Source organism: Erythrolamprus reginae, chromosome Z (assembly GCF_031021105.1).
Source record: "Erythrolamprus reginae isolate rEryReg1 chromosome Z, rEryReg1.hap1, whole genome shotgun sequence".
In the NCBI taxonomy this organism is placed as follows: Eukaryota; Metazoa; Chordata; class Lepidosauria; order Squamata; family Dipsadidae; genus Erythrolamprus; species Erythrolamprus reginae.
The window spans coordinates 23537672-23553238 of record NC_091963.1 but is presented as its reverse complement, the minus strand read 5'-3'; the positions used below and the strand labels follow the sequence as shown (position 1 = coordinate 23553238).

Below are 15567 nucleotides of genomic sequence, written 5' to 3'. Positions count from 1 at the left end.
CTTTTTGTAATTATTTGTAATTATTACTTTCAGGTAAATACCATAATTTGTATTAATTTAAAGAAGAATTCAAATATAATGGAATATAATTATAGGAGTTCACTTAAACTACTTTGTGTTATTTATAGACAATTATATCACTGTGATTCTGCTCTGGCAATCTCACACTACTTACCAGAGCTTACAAAACTTTTGCCAGACCCATCCTCGAATACAGCTCATCTGTTTGGAACCCATATCGCATCTCAGGCATTAACACCCTTGAAAATGTCCAAAGATACTTCACCAGAAGAGCCCTTCACTCCTCCACTCGAAACAGAATACCCTACGAAACTAGACTTACAATCCTGGGTCTTGAAAGCTTAGAACTACGTCGCCTAAAACACGATCTAAGTATTGCCCACAAGATCATATGCTGCAATGTTCTACCTGTCAATGACTATTTCAGCTTCAAACGCAACAACACAAGAGCACGCAACAGATTCAAACTTAATATTAACCGCTCCAAACTTGACTGTAAAAAATATGACTTCAGTAACCGAGTTGTCGAAGTGTGGAACTCATTACCGGACTCCATAGTGTCATCCCCAAACCCCCAACACTTTACCTTTAGATTATCTACGGTTGACCTATCCAGATTCCTAAGAGGTCAGTAAGGGGCGAGTACAAGTGCACTAGAGTGCCTTCCGTCCCCTGTCCTATTGCTCTCCTATATTTCCTATACCTTTCCTCTATTCCTATATCTCTTCTTCTATTCTTTCATTGATATATTCTATTCCTATATCTTCTTTTCTATTATTTCTTAGATATATTTTACTATGAGTATCTCCTCTATAACCTTCATCATGTATTTTACTATGTGTATATTGATATATACCCACTAAAACCCTCATTGTGTATTGGACAAAATAAATAAATAAAATAAACGATTGATTAGTATGTAGATGGATGAATGGATAGACAGACAGAATATTGTTTCATGTGCATTTGAAATTTAAAGCCATTGTCTACTTTTGATTTCTATTTGATTTGCAGAGGATAGTCATTTGAATTTTCAGATGTAGGGACATTGCTTACCTCAGAGGCACACTCTTGCAAAGTTCCTACTACAGGTATTAACATATTTGAATGAGGAGACTTCAGTAACTGAGCCAGCAGGGGGATGCCTCCAGCTTTACGGATTGCTTCTTTATTCCTAGCACTCTTGCTGCAGCTCCATAGTGCTAAAGCACCACAGCGTGCTACTTCAATTTCCTTGCCCTGAAGCTGATTGAGACTTGCAGAACAGTCTAACAGCCCAACCTGGTAAGAAATAAAAATCCAATAAAGTTGACCAAATACACCCTGATGTGCATTAATCAAATATTTATTTATTTATTTTATGCCGCCCTTCTCCTTAGACTCAGGGCGGCTTACAACATGTTAGCAATAGCACTTTTTAACAGAGCCAGCCCACTGCCCCCACATTCCGGGTCCTCATTTTACCCACCTCGAAGGATGGAAGGCTGAGTCAACCTTGAGCCAGTGATGAGATTTGAACCACTGACCTGCAGATCTAGCAGTCAGCTTTAATGGCCTACAGTACTGCACTCTACCCACTGCACCACCTTGGCTCGCCACCTTTACCTACTCTACCCACCTCGCCACCTCAAAATCTTGGTGGTGAAAGATAACACTCTGCCTTCAATGCTTGTTCTAGAAATGAAAGGAAAAATCTTACTCCTGTTTTAGCTCTTGCTGCCTATAAGCTTTTGGAAATCCGTAATCTTCTGGTGGAGCAGGGGGAAGACACTTCCCATTTGAGATTTGGAGGAAAGAGAGAGAGACACTGTAGATAGGTCAAAGATGCACATATTTTGCTATATGTCACAGGTGGATTAAAATAATAAATTTATAGTTTTTGTTGGGTGGTGGGCTCTTATTTTTTTAAAAAAAATATTTGGTCTGTTTTAGAATTTTTGTTTGTATTCCACTTTGAAATAGCAAATAATGCCCTGATGAGTTTCAGCAGTTGTGGTAAAACAATATCACAAAAAGGCGGTTTACCCCTGGGTTCTCTCACTATTCACACGATAAAAAATAGATAGGTTTGGGGATATTTCCATTTATATAATCATGAAAAACCCTTCTGCAACTCCCAGTTAAGTGAAAAGTATACTTAGTGAGCTTTCAATAAGTTATTCCAAGCGTAGACATCAGACAGTTATTGTTAATGGCGAGTATTCTGAGCAGAGTCAGGTTACAAGCGGTGTGCCACAAGGGTCTGTTCTGGGTCCTATTCTTTTTAATATGTTTGTGAGTGACATAGGGGAAGGTTTGGTAGGGAAGGTTTGCCTATTTGCCGATGACTCTAAAGTGTGCAATAGGGTTGATATTCCTGGAGGCGTCTGTAATATGGTAAATGATTTAGCTTTACTAGATAAATGGTCAAAGCAATGGAAACTGCAGTTTAATGTTACCAAATGTAAAATAATGCACTTGGAGAAAAGGAATCCTCAATCTGAGTATTGTATTGGCAGTTCTGTGTTAGCAAATACTTCAAAAGAAAAGGATTTAGGGGTAGTGATTTCTGACAGTCTCAAAATGGGTGAACAGTGCAGTCAGGCGGTAGGGAAAGCAAGTAGGATGCTTGGCTGGATAGCTAGAGGTATAACAAGCAGGAAGAGGGAGATTATGATCCCGCTATATAGAATGCTGGTGAGACCACATTTGGAATACTGTGTTCAGTTCTGGAGACCTCACCTACAAAAAGATATTGACAAAATTGAATGGGTCCAAAGACGGGCTACAAGAATGGTGGAAGGTCTTAAGCATAAAACATATCAGGAAAGACTTAATGAACTCAATCTGTATAGTCTGGAGGACAGAAGGAAAAGGGGGGACATGATCGAAACATTTAAATATATTAAAGGGTTAAATAAGGTCCAGGAGGGAAGTGTTTTTAATATGAAAGTGAACACAAGAACAAGGGGACACAATCTGAAGTTAGTTGGAGGAAAGATCAAAAGCAACATGAGAAAATATTATTTTACTGAAAGGGTAGTAGATCCTTGGAACAAACTTCCAGCAGACGTGGTAGATAAATCCACAGTAACTGAATTTAAACATGCCTGGGATAAGCATATATCCATCCTAAGATAAAATACAGAAAATAGTATAAGGGCAGACTAGATGGACCATGAGGTCTTTTTCTGCCGCCAGTCTTCTATGTTTCTATGTTTCTGATGGAAGAAATGCCCACTAACACACTTCTCATTGGTTTAGAATGTGAGATGGGATGGGATGGGATAGAATAGAATAGAATAGAATAGAATAACAGAACAGAACATTCTTTATTGGCCAAGTGTGATTAGAAACACAAAAGAATTTGTCTCTGGTGCATAATATCTCAGTGTACATACCAACAACAAAGTAATATAATCATAAGATAGTAAACCAATAGTAAAAGGAAATAGATAAGAAGGATAATAATAATAATGCAGCCATACCACATGTATGTAAGTATCTTTAGACATAAGACAATGCTTTGACATTAGATGTTCAACAGAATGATGACATGAGAGAAAAAATGGTCCCTGTGTCTAGTTGTTTTGATATTTAATGTCCTATAGTATCATTTAAAAAAAAAAACAGTGACTTTTCTGTCACAAGAAAAAGGAAATTATTTAACCACATTGGTGTACAACATTTAATTCCACATTACTGTTAGAGGAAAAAAGACACAATTAAGATGAAATTCTGATACCAAAACTTATGAGTACAAAAACAACTTACCAGTTTCTTGATTCCACCATACTGACGGACTGTTCTTCGGGCTCGTTTGAACCTAGCTACATTAGCTATTGTTTCAGCAGCCAAACACTTCAGATCTTGATCTAGAGAATCAAGTATATTAACCATGATCTGCAGTCCTCCAAGATCAGCAATTGTACGTCTTATCTGAGCATTTTGACTAATTTCCTTCAGGATTTTTAATGAACCAATCTAATGGGAAAAAATGCATTGTTATGGATTGCTTTCTTTTAGAGTACAGGTTAGTTTTTTAAAGAAATTTTTCATTTGATTTTTGATCACATAATCATGGGAACGCTGCAAAGGTTGAACTTTGAAGGTCACAAGTTACTTTTTTCACTGACATTGTAACTTTGAACGGATATTAGACAAATTGTTGTAAGTTGAAGACTACCTGTACTATGAAGATTTTCATGCCAGAGGAGACCCTACTTATCTTTCTTTGTTCCATGCAAGTTTATTAGAGAGTGGAAAAGAAGGAAGGCAAAGGCTCTTTCTCTATTACTTTCCACCCGGGTGGTCCAGGAGTCAAACACTGCCAACTCATATTGTGCTTCTACAGCATCTCATCTAAATCAATATCAAGTGGTGTTGTTCTGACTGGGGTTTGTGCTATTCACTGTATGCAGGTGATTATTTTCATTTCTACTTTTGTTGCTCTCCTCTTGTAGAATTTCACCAGCCAGCAGAGAAAACAGAAGTTTTGTGCTTTTCTTCTGTGGCTTATCCTAGTCTACTTCTCCTACTTCATTAGATCATCTCCCAGGTTTAAAACAATAGTGAATAATATAAAATATGGAATGATACCTGTTGTGAGTGCTCCTTGTCCACCTTGGGTCATGTCAGATTCTTAGGAGGATGAGCCAGGCCCCTCTGGTTACCCTGGGCCAGTGGGGTTGCCAGAGAAAGCAGAGAGCAAGAGTAAGGCAGAAAGTGACTTGAGTGAGCCTGAGGAACCACTAGAGGGGGCTGATGTGACAATGGGGGAGTGGTCACAGTCAGAGAGTGAGGAAGACATGAGAGTGGAAAGTTATTGGATTGATCCTCGCTATAGAAGATTGCTTCGAAGGCGAGAGGAGTTGCAAAGGTATTAGCTTACAGCCTTAGTCTCTTTGAGGTGTGATGTCACTTCCAGGCAGTATAAAGGAAAAGGATTGTGGGAAATGGGATGTGGAAAGTCAACGTTGTTCAATGGAAGAGGCATGAGGCTGGATGGTGTGATTGAACAAGGCTTAAAAATCACGATTCTTTGTTGAATGCTGTGCTGGGGGAAAGCTTTCAGTGAGCAAAAGCATATGTTTAAGTAAATGAATGGACTTCATCTAAGGAATGCAGGTAAGACTGAGTTTTTGGTTACAGCCAGCTCTAAAGAGAGGAAAAACTTCTTCTGTGCTGTTTTAAAACCCTGCATTTCATTAATTTAAAAACCCCAGTTTCATTATCTATGCTTGTGTTCGAATAAAGAGTTGGATTTTATCATAAAACAAGTGATTTCTGAATTGGGGTTCGATCCAAGGCCTGTGTGCAGCAATAGTATCAGAGAAAAGGACACAGGACACATTGTAACTATAGAATTGACTAAGTTATATTGCCAAAGAATTGAAATTGACTAATTGAAACTGACCAAACTCTTAATTTGAGAGGAGAAAACAGTGATCTTGTGCAAATGAAATACAGTGATCCCCCGGGTATTGCGATCCCGATCATTGCGAAACGGCTATATGGCGATTTTTCAACCCGGAAGTACAAACACCATCTGCGCATGCGTGCCCTTTTTTTCTATGGCCACGCATGCGTAAATGGCGCCGGGCAGATCAGCTGCTGGGCGGCTTGCCTGGGTCTTCCCCCTCTTGCTGGCGGGAGGGTGGGTGATTGCAGCTTAAGCCCAAGCTTTGTGGGTGATTGCAGCTTAAGCCCAAGGAAATCCTGCATCCAGACATAATTAAAATGGAAAGCCACCATAAATCTTCTGCTTGTTTAAAGGCCCCCCCCAGCACCCGCTCGCCCGCCCTTCGCCGCTCGCCCGCCTTTCGCCCGGCCACCCGCCGTTCGCTCGCTGCTCGCCCGGCCACCCGGGTTCGCTCGCGCCGCGACTCAGTTGGGAAGCCGCGCGGCTGTTTTAAAACGTCGCCGCCGGCATGGGGGGCTTGCCAGCACCCCCCGGACCCCCAACCCGGGTTTGGGGGGCTGCTAGGAAGCCCCCCATGCCGGCGGCGACGTTTTAAAACAGCCGCGCGGCTTCCCAACTGAGTTGCGGCACGAGCGAACGGCGTGGGCAGGCGAAGGGCGCGCGGGCAGGCAGGCAGCGAGCGGACAAGCGGCGGGCGCGGCAGCAGCGAGGAGTTGGGGGAAACCCCAATCTTCGGCTCCTCGCTGCTGGGAAGTAAAAACACCATCTGCGCATGCGCAGATGGTGTTTTTACTTCCGCAGCGCTACTTCGCGCAAAACCGATCATTGCGAGGGGTCCTGGAACGGAACCCTCGCAATGATCGGGGGATCACTGTACTGGCAGTTTGCTCTTCTTTGCTCTAACTTCTAGAAAGCTTGGGAAAAGCTGGTGTCAAAGGGAAGGGTGAGGAACAGTGGCAAGCATGAAAAGAGTATAATACTAATGAAAAGAGCAAAATCTATTAGGGAAATAGCTGTGGCAGGGATTGGTAAAGGAGCCCATGCCCAAACATTCCTATAATCTTTATTTATTTATTTATTTATTTATTTATTTATTATTTAGATTTGTATGCCGCCCCTCTCCGCAGACTCGGGGCGGCTCACAGCAAGATACAGCAATCATGACAAATCCAAATAAATGTAAAAGATTTTAAAAGATTTTTTTAAAAAACCATTTATTAACAAACACACACACAAACATACCATGCATAAATTGTACATGCCCGGGGGAGGTGTTTCAGTTCCCCCATGCCTGACGGCAAAGGTGGGTTTTAAGGAGTTTACGGAAGGCAGGGAGAGTAGGGGCAGTTCTAATCTCTGGGGGGAGTTGGTTCCAGAGAGTCGGGTCCGCCACAGAGAAGGCTCTTCCCCTGGGGCCCGCCAACCGACATTGTTTAGTTGACGGGACCCGGAGAAGGCCCACTCTGTGAGATCTAATCGGTCGCTGGGATTCGTGCGGCCCCAGGGGAAGAGCCTTCCTTATCAGCTGACCTTGCCTCTGAGATAATGAGTAATGCAGCACTACAGATTTCATACACCTTGAAGCTGAGCTGGGATGGTACTGATTTAAAGTGTAATATATAATTTTAAAACGTAAGTACTCCTCAGGATGATTGTTTCATTCATAGGATGAGAAGAAGATATTATCATGCTGTCAAATAGAAAACTGCTACTGTGAATCATGACTGTGATGTAGATGGGTGCAAGTGGTGACAAAGCTGAAGAAGGAAATTTTTCTGCTTCCTAGATATGATAGCAAAAGCCTCTAAAGAAAGTTTATATGAAGATGCAAAAAGGAAATAGCCACAGAAATCTTGATTTCCATTGTCCACTCTACATGGAAGCCAGAAGGATTCTCAAAATTTCTTTGTAATTCATGCATAAATTCTTAATTGTTTTAATTCCTTAAATTTTCCCCATAACTTAAATATTAAGACTCTTTATGAGGCTTCAGTTAAAATACATAGTGTTACAAGATGAGTGGTAGTCACAGAGTTTTTAAAGAAAGAAAAGGACCTGAAGTCAAAATGAACACCCTATGTGAAAGCTAGTAGAATCCTTAAAATAATGCTCACTATGCAATTAACTCACCTTACATTTGATTTCTTCAGTATCAAGTAAATTAATCAGCACTTCAAGGCCTCCAACATCTCTAATTGCTAACTGGCACGTTTCTTGAGACAAGTTGAAATCTCTCATTGAACACAATGCAATTACAGTAGCTGTCTGGTTACCTGCCTATAAATGAGACCATCAATATAGGGTAAAATAGGTTTTACTATAAGTTTTACTAAACAGACATACCAAGATAAATCAGTGAAATATTTTCATAAATGAAAGAAGAGAAGATACAATTCTAACTTTTTAAAGTTTCGTTTAATTTTACATTTGTAAGACTGAATCTGGTTCTTTTTGTACAAAATTTTATGCAAAAAATTGCTTCCGCTGTTTAATATACATTTAAAACAAATCCGTAAAATATTTTTCATATGCTTTCAAACATTTGTGCTACATTATAACCATTACTACTGGTTACTATAACAATTATTTTTCTGCCTAGTAGCTATTAGGGGAAGTTTTCAAGGGTAGATTTTAATCAACATGGAAACTGTTAGTTCTCTATTAAATGTGCACCAAAACTGCATCATGTTGTTAAAATCTTTGAAACTGGATATAGTATGATGGATGCAAAGTAAGTTCGATGGTACAGCAACACTTAACTTTAAAGCTTTAAATTAAAGGCAGATTTTATTTCTAAAAATGTAGCTCCACTTATAGGATGGTTCAGCACAAATATCCACAAATAGTAATGAAAAGAGAATATAAACTTAAAAAATAAGTAAAGGCATGCTTAAAGAAAAAAAATCCTAGCCGCTTTTTAGATAATATAATAGATGAAGTTCAGAATTATACTAAGTAATAGTCGTTAAGTAAAGAAAAACCACCTTTCTGAGATGAGATTTTTAACATTTTTCATTTCATTCATCACTGGGTTTAAATAACAAAAATAAAGATTCCATTAAAACAAATACTGGTAAATGTAGGTAGGTGTATGACAAGATCACAAATATTAGTTAATATAAAACAATTACAAATCTAAAACTGGCCTACACATTTTTCTTCTGAAAAAGCCAAACTAAGGGGAAAAATAGAAAAAAAAATAGCCCTCTGGTTCTCAGTCAGTTAATACAATGAGACTAGTTCACAAGCTCCACAGACTCCTTGGAGTCCATATGGCTCCTGCAGAATTCTGTTCAGGGTATTATCTAACATCAAAATCCCATCCAAAAAAATGAAATGAAATGTCTTGTTTCCAACCACATTGCCCTCAGCTTTCTACCCCTAGTACAAAACAAGTTCCATAATTAGTAATATTTTACTTTTGCCAGGCAAAGACTATTAAAAGGGGGCATCAAACATACAAAATGTTTGCAGGAATACATTACAAACCATTGGTTTATCCTTACAATATCTGCCATTTTTTTTAAAACCCAAGAAAGAAACAGATATTCTTCTGTTCCTTGGTATTTGACTCAATTGGGGATTAAAGCCAAGAAAACCTGGCAGATAATTCTACTGTTTCAGATCATTCACATTCTAACCTCCCAAGCAGTCCTATTACAGTACTTCCAGATTTTTTCTATTTTAATGTCAAGTTGTTTTGAGCTAGACTTACAAATAATCTGAAAAATCCAGATTATTGCATGAAATCTAATTTGTGACTACCTGTTGAATTTTTGTAGGTAGTTTAATTCAGCTTCCATTCATTATATTGAAACTAAATGGACTATTAACTCAGCTATACATATGCTATATTAAAATTATGAACATATTAGTTTCTCATTTAGTTGCCTGCATAACTTTTATCTAAGCAGGTGGATAGTCTCCTTTATTGGATATACTTGTGATACTTGCTAGAATAAAGGCACAATTACTTCAGCTATGGTTTTATGATGGAATATTTTTAATAGGAATAATATATTATTAAATATTCAATGTCTTATCCAACTTTTCATTTTGTTTTACAGAACACAGGTCAAGCTGCAACTTGTTAGTGATGAGTTATGGAGGAATATTACAGAGTTATGGAATAACTTCTTGTCCCATTTCCTGAATCCTCTGCAGTTCTTGGGTTATAGCCTGGCAGTGAATGAAACACAGAGATTAAAATAACCAGGGCCAGTGGAAAATCATAACCATGATAAAAATCAGAGATTCCATAATGTTCACATTACATGTCTGTAATGCGTGGAAAATAAGTATTGTTTAAGAGCTAATTAAGCACTGACACCGTCAAGCCTGGTATGTCTCAGTAACAAAGGAATATATAGAGCAAACTTCAAATTAAAACCATCACCAGTTTTTTTTTTAATGAAGAATGAAAACAAAATTGCATGATACAGGGGGGGGAAATTCCAGACTGGGTTCAAAGTGTAGGTTTGCACTAATGCTCAAACTTCTCTTAGGCATTTTCTTTACAAGCCGACTTTCTGACATCTTAGTTTTGTAGAGTTGCAAATGTATTTATACAGGGAAATTCTGAGTCTACACAGGTATTACTGACCCATCTTGCTACTGAAACACCTGACACATGTTGCTTCTAATTGCTACTTCTTTTTTGAAATCATTATTTCCTTAATTTTTGATACAATATTTACAATGCTTATTATCTGCCCAATCCCTGATGCCTTTGGGCACACACCTACAGCCCCATATGAAAAAAAAATGTAATGATAAAATCCAAAATGTAAAGGATGAATAATACCACTGGGACCACCAGGAGCCAAGGGCTGAAAGGTATTAAAATATAGTTCTATGAAAAAAGAAGACAGAGTCCCATATAGTTTGGGCATCCATAGAGAAAGAGTTTCATCTAGTACATAATCCAATGTTACGAGATGCTTGCTGAAAACAAGCAGCTCTGTTTTGATGGGATTTAAGCTGAAATGGTTTTGTCCGATTCAGATCCTTATACCTCCAGCACCAGTGCTGAGCTTAAAACAAAATGGGAAAGAATTTTGATTCCTTGCAGGCTTCTCATGCACTTGAACACTTTCATCCAGGGTATATGAATGAGGAACCTCTGACTGAAGGACAGAATAGTGTTCGCTACCACCATCCCTTATAGGTGATGAAGAATACTCACGGTTGAGAGGTTTCACAAGATCAAACAATGTATTTCCCTATCTAAGTCAGCTACTTGAGTAGGACTGCCAAATTCCCAGCCCATGGGCTGGATGCATCATGCGCTGCCTATGCTCATGCAGAGTTTAGCAAAAGTCCTGATATATCAAATAATGCTGATGTGACACCGTGAGTTTGACAACCTGTACTAGAGTAACAAATTCTGTTTATGCCCCATGATTTGGCCTGAATCCTGACTGAAAATCATGTAGGTCAGGGTTCCCAACCTTGGCAACTTGAAGAAATTTGGACTTCAACTCCCAGAATTCCCCAGCCAGCATTTCAGCCATGAGTTGAAGTCCAAATTTCTTCAAGTTGCCAAGGTTGGGAAACACTGATGTAGGTAATTTGTTTCCTCTGTAATCCTCAGTAATTGGTTCCCAATGCCTTCATAACAAACTTGCTTCAAAGGGAAGAGTTGGAGACTAGACAAACAAAGCAGAATAACACTCTTCCTAAAAAAAGAAAAATTAAAAAAAACACCTTGAAATGAGAACTCATATAATTGTGCAAAAGAGATGTAAATTACATCACTCACCCCCCCCCCCCTGTTCTATCAAATTAACATCCATCCCAGAGTGAATAAAAATGATTTTATTTATCAAGAAATTCACAAACTCATTCAGTCTGGTTTTTAAAAAATGAGAGCTACTATAGATAAGTAAAGCTAGCTTGACTATGCCCATCTATCAATTCCATAATTTTTTTTTAAAGTGAAAAGGGATCAACATTTAAAGGACACTATGGACTTTGAGGAAAAGCAAAACACTGCTTTCTCCTTTGTTTCCCCATTCTCTTCTTTGTCATCACAGAGAACTGTATTAGAAAGGAGATAACTAGCCAGATTGCCTCTTCATTTTACAGGAACAATTAAAGTATACATTACCCATAACTTGTAAGACATAGCATACAGAAACTGCACCAGTCAGTATGGCTGCTACACTGAATAGATCTTTTAACAGTAACCTATTTTCTTACACCTTCCCTCCCTCTCCAGGACCAGAACGTATGGAAGGCACATCATTTTCTGGCCGTGTTTCTGCTTGATGTCAAACACCAGAGGGAAATTGCTGAATTCTTCTCAAAATAGAGCAGATAATAGAGAGGAATCTGGGGAAGTTCTGCTCTTAGTATCTGGCAAGAGTTGCAGCTGCCACAAGTGGGTGTGGGGTCATGGCTGGGCCTAAAATAATGTCTGCAAAAGACATTTAACAAGACTAATCTGGGAAGACCCATCACTGTTTCAGACTGTCAAGAAAAAAGCAAGCAGCTGAGCTTGAATAAAAAGTTGGGCAATTGAATTGCAGTAAAGCCAACAGATTTTCCAAAGAAAAACTAAACCATATGAACAGAGCATTCAAATATGAGGGGAGAATGCTTGCAGGGAATAAACAGGATCAGCAAGCAAAGGTCTTAAATTCACTGAATGGGTGTTTATTCATACATTCCAGCAAGGTGAATAATTTCTAAAAGGCAGAAGGCAGGCTTTGCAGTCACTAGCAGGTAAGTGTTAAATGAAAGACTGAGTCCATAATGCAGACCTATGGATAAAGAGATCTAGCTATTACTTTACAGGTTGTAGTTTACATGGTTTTTGGTCTGGGCAAGGAAATGGTAATACTTTGGCTACCTGGCATCTGCTGCTTCCTAGTTTGTCTTTCAAACATGGCGGGTAGTGGGGTAGGATTGAAATCCTTGTCACCACTAGCTGCATAAATAGAATGTAAGTCCCAATCTGCACTGGTACCTCAAAAACTATATATTTTAATTACCTTTTGGTATGGTGAGATATCGTGACTCTACTTATTTCTTCTATTGACTGTGCCCAATGTCTCCAGCACCTTTGAAGTTGTGACAGAAAGAAGAAAAGCAAAGAAACATCTTGACCTAACAGTAACTATATCAGATTTCTGTGTATGTAGATTTTGCAGCAATTGGGAGCTGATCACATGATGTTAGCCGACTTTTTGAGGGCCAATTTTATTTTTTTTTCTCCTCAGTCTGTTGGGGTTTATTTGAATATGAAGAAAGCTGATATTCCTTTGAAACACTGCAGCTTTGCAAGTGATCCTTCTCTCCCTCCAGCTCCTGGGTTTTCTCTCTCCAACTCTTTCCTGCCATGGTAGAAATTCACCACCTTGTATTTGTATTATTTATACTGCCAGCCGTATACATGATTGCGATTTGTTTGTATATTATCACTTCACTCTTGATTTTTTTTTATATGCAACAAACAGATGATGCATTTGGGTATTTTGCTTTTTAACAAGTGGCCTTCCTTTATATAGCCCCTCATCACAGAAATATGCTGCTACTGTTGATGATGATAGGGAAGCTATGAGCAAGTTAGCTTCTTGTATGCATAGGATAGGTTTAGATTAGAAGAATTGTGATGGTTCAAAGGAAGGGTAAGGATATATCTGTGCCTAAAGTTTAAGTTTTTGGTTAACATTGCTACAGTTGCTTCGTTAGATGTACCATTCAGCTGGTGTATTATTAATTATATTTTCTTATCACATATCATTTTTCTTTTCTCATATGTATTTTTTCAGCCCTTTTTGTCTCTGTTTGTTTTCTTTTCCTGTACAGTTTTCATGAGCAATGATACTTATTTTCTATCTTTAATATATCACAAAAAACCTCTAATACAAGCCTTCCATAAGTCAGTTTTCCAACTGTTACCTAAATAACTAATTTGATCCAGAAACACCATACATTATTTCAGAAAGTTCATCTAACAAAAGTATGAAACAAATTAAAAAGCCTTTTGTAACTGTTGACATTTATGGGCGCATATAAGAGATGTCTGACGTTTTATTTTAAACTTTTTTGTAAGCCAGTCTAAAGCAATTCACTTCTACTTCTGGATTGTGAAGGTTTTCATCCAAATAGATAAAAAGTGGCAAACATTTTGGAAAGCTTCAGTGATACATCACTTAATTACAAGCACTGAATAACTCCAAAGATCTTACAGCTATTTTTCTCTTGGAGCTAATAAATCATTACATATATTGCATTGCCTTTATAGAGGAAAAGGAGATTATCTTTCTTCATAATGTATATTTTTATTTGTGTCAATTTGCTGATTATTAATTTGTCGCTCAGTTTATATGAGATTGTTATTATTATTATTATTATTATTATTAATAATAATAATAATAATAATAATAATAATAATAATAATATTGTTTTAATTTCTATATCAAAACATCTTGGACAGCATTTGGAAAAAGCTGTGCATTTTCATCTGTCAATTGCAAAAGACCAGATCACTTGGATGATTACATATGCTACAGTGATACATTATAATATCCTAGGTTCTTGGGAATAACTCAGTACAGTATATAGGAAAGCCAACACTAGCTACAGAATTGGCAGTCGTGATTTTACATTGTTGTGAAGATAATAATGGTATACCAATTTTCCTTCTGATGATGCCCAGAATGATTTACGATGGAACAGCCAAAACAATCTAAATAAAAACAATCTAAAACAATATGCAAGCATTAAGCAAAAGCATTAAGGTTCTTTTTTTAAAAATTTAAAGACGAAATGACCACCCATGGGTATACAGTATGTTATATGTTAGCTTATTAATACAAGATAATGTTTTACTCAAATCCAATGCTATTTTAATACATTTGTCATATTCAAGCAGAAATGTTCTGGAATTAATTATATAAACAGAAGGAGAGAACAAGTCTACTGTTTTTTCCAGTCTTCCAAATATGTCATATTATTTAAATTTAATAGAAATGACTCTATAGCATTTTCACAAGCAATTCAGTAAACAATTGTGGACAATTTAGTAAAATGAAACAAATAAAGAATTTGCTGCTCTCTTTTTTTTTACATTTTTTTGTTTTCCATCAGAGCAATTAAATTGATATGATGTGAAATTTTGTTGTTAGGGAAATATTCTTTTTGCTTTTTTTATATCTTACTATATAATAAATGAATTAAGTTTTTTGTACCTGATATGGTTATATATCCCTGTAGTTACCGGAAGAGCCACATCAGAAGCAAGAGCTATTAGACTATTAGCTTCTTTGGGATATTTGACAAATATGAAAATAGGATTAAATCTTTCATAATTAGTCTTTTGAAATTATATTATTGCATAACTACAATAATTTCAAAATTATAACCTATTTTCAAAATTATAAAATTATTTTAGAAACTGTAATTTATTTTTCAAAGCATCAGAAGGCAAGACCAGAAACAATGGATGGAAACTAATTAAGGAAAGAAACAAACTAGAATGAAGGAGAAATGTCATAACTGTGAGAGAACATTGCCTTGAGAAGTTGTAGGGGCCCTATCACTGGAGGTTTTAAAGAAGAAACTGTATAGCCACTTGTCTTGAATAGTACAGGGTCTCCTACACAAGTAGGGGGTTGAACTAGAAGATTTCCAAAGTCCCTTCCAACTCTGTTCTATGTACTATGTTCTATAATATGGTTCAAATGCACAAATATAACCCAGCAAGGAACTATGTATAAAAACAAAAGTCATAAGTGATCTCTTAAATTTATAGACCTATCAATAAATAAATACCAACAAAAAGAAAAAATAAAATAAAATTGACAAAGCGATCAGAAAGACCTAATCCAAACCGATGGAAAAATTTCATGCACAGAGACACAATACGGTTACTGTTAGGTCAAGTTATTATTCTCTTTTTTCTTATGTCACAACTTCAACGGATGCTGGAGACATTTTATTGAGATGGATATCTATATAAATTCAATATATAAGTACATGGAATTTAGAATATTTAATATTTTGCCACGTTAAAATAGGTTGCACTGGATTACTTATCTGTTTTGCAGTCTATTGGGCTGAAAGGGCATTGTTATGACTAAATTAAATCATATTGTATAGATCTACTACAACAGAGGTTCAAAAAGATTGTAGGATGC

General features: G+C 37.3%; 1 protein-coding gene across 2 annotated transcripts in view; it reads right to left on the bottom strand.

The window, feature by feature from the left end:
• Positions 1-15567, bottom strand: part of ODAD2 (outer dynein arm docking complex subunit 2) — a 106141-nt gene that overhangs the window by 61111 nt on the left and 29463 nt on the right. For both annotated transcript variants that reach the window (XM_070729143.1, XM_070729144.1), the window contains exons 11-13: positions 7553-7699; positions 3775-3984; positions 1078-1302 (exon numbers count right to left, since the gene is read on the bottom strand). In XM_070729143.1, the coding sequence (XP_070585244.1) occupies positions 1078-1302; positions 3775-3984; positions 7553-7699 (582 nt within the window). The remainder of the gene's footprint in view (positions 1-1077; positions 1303-3774; positions 3985-7552; positions 7700-15567) is intronic.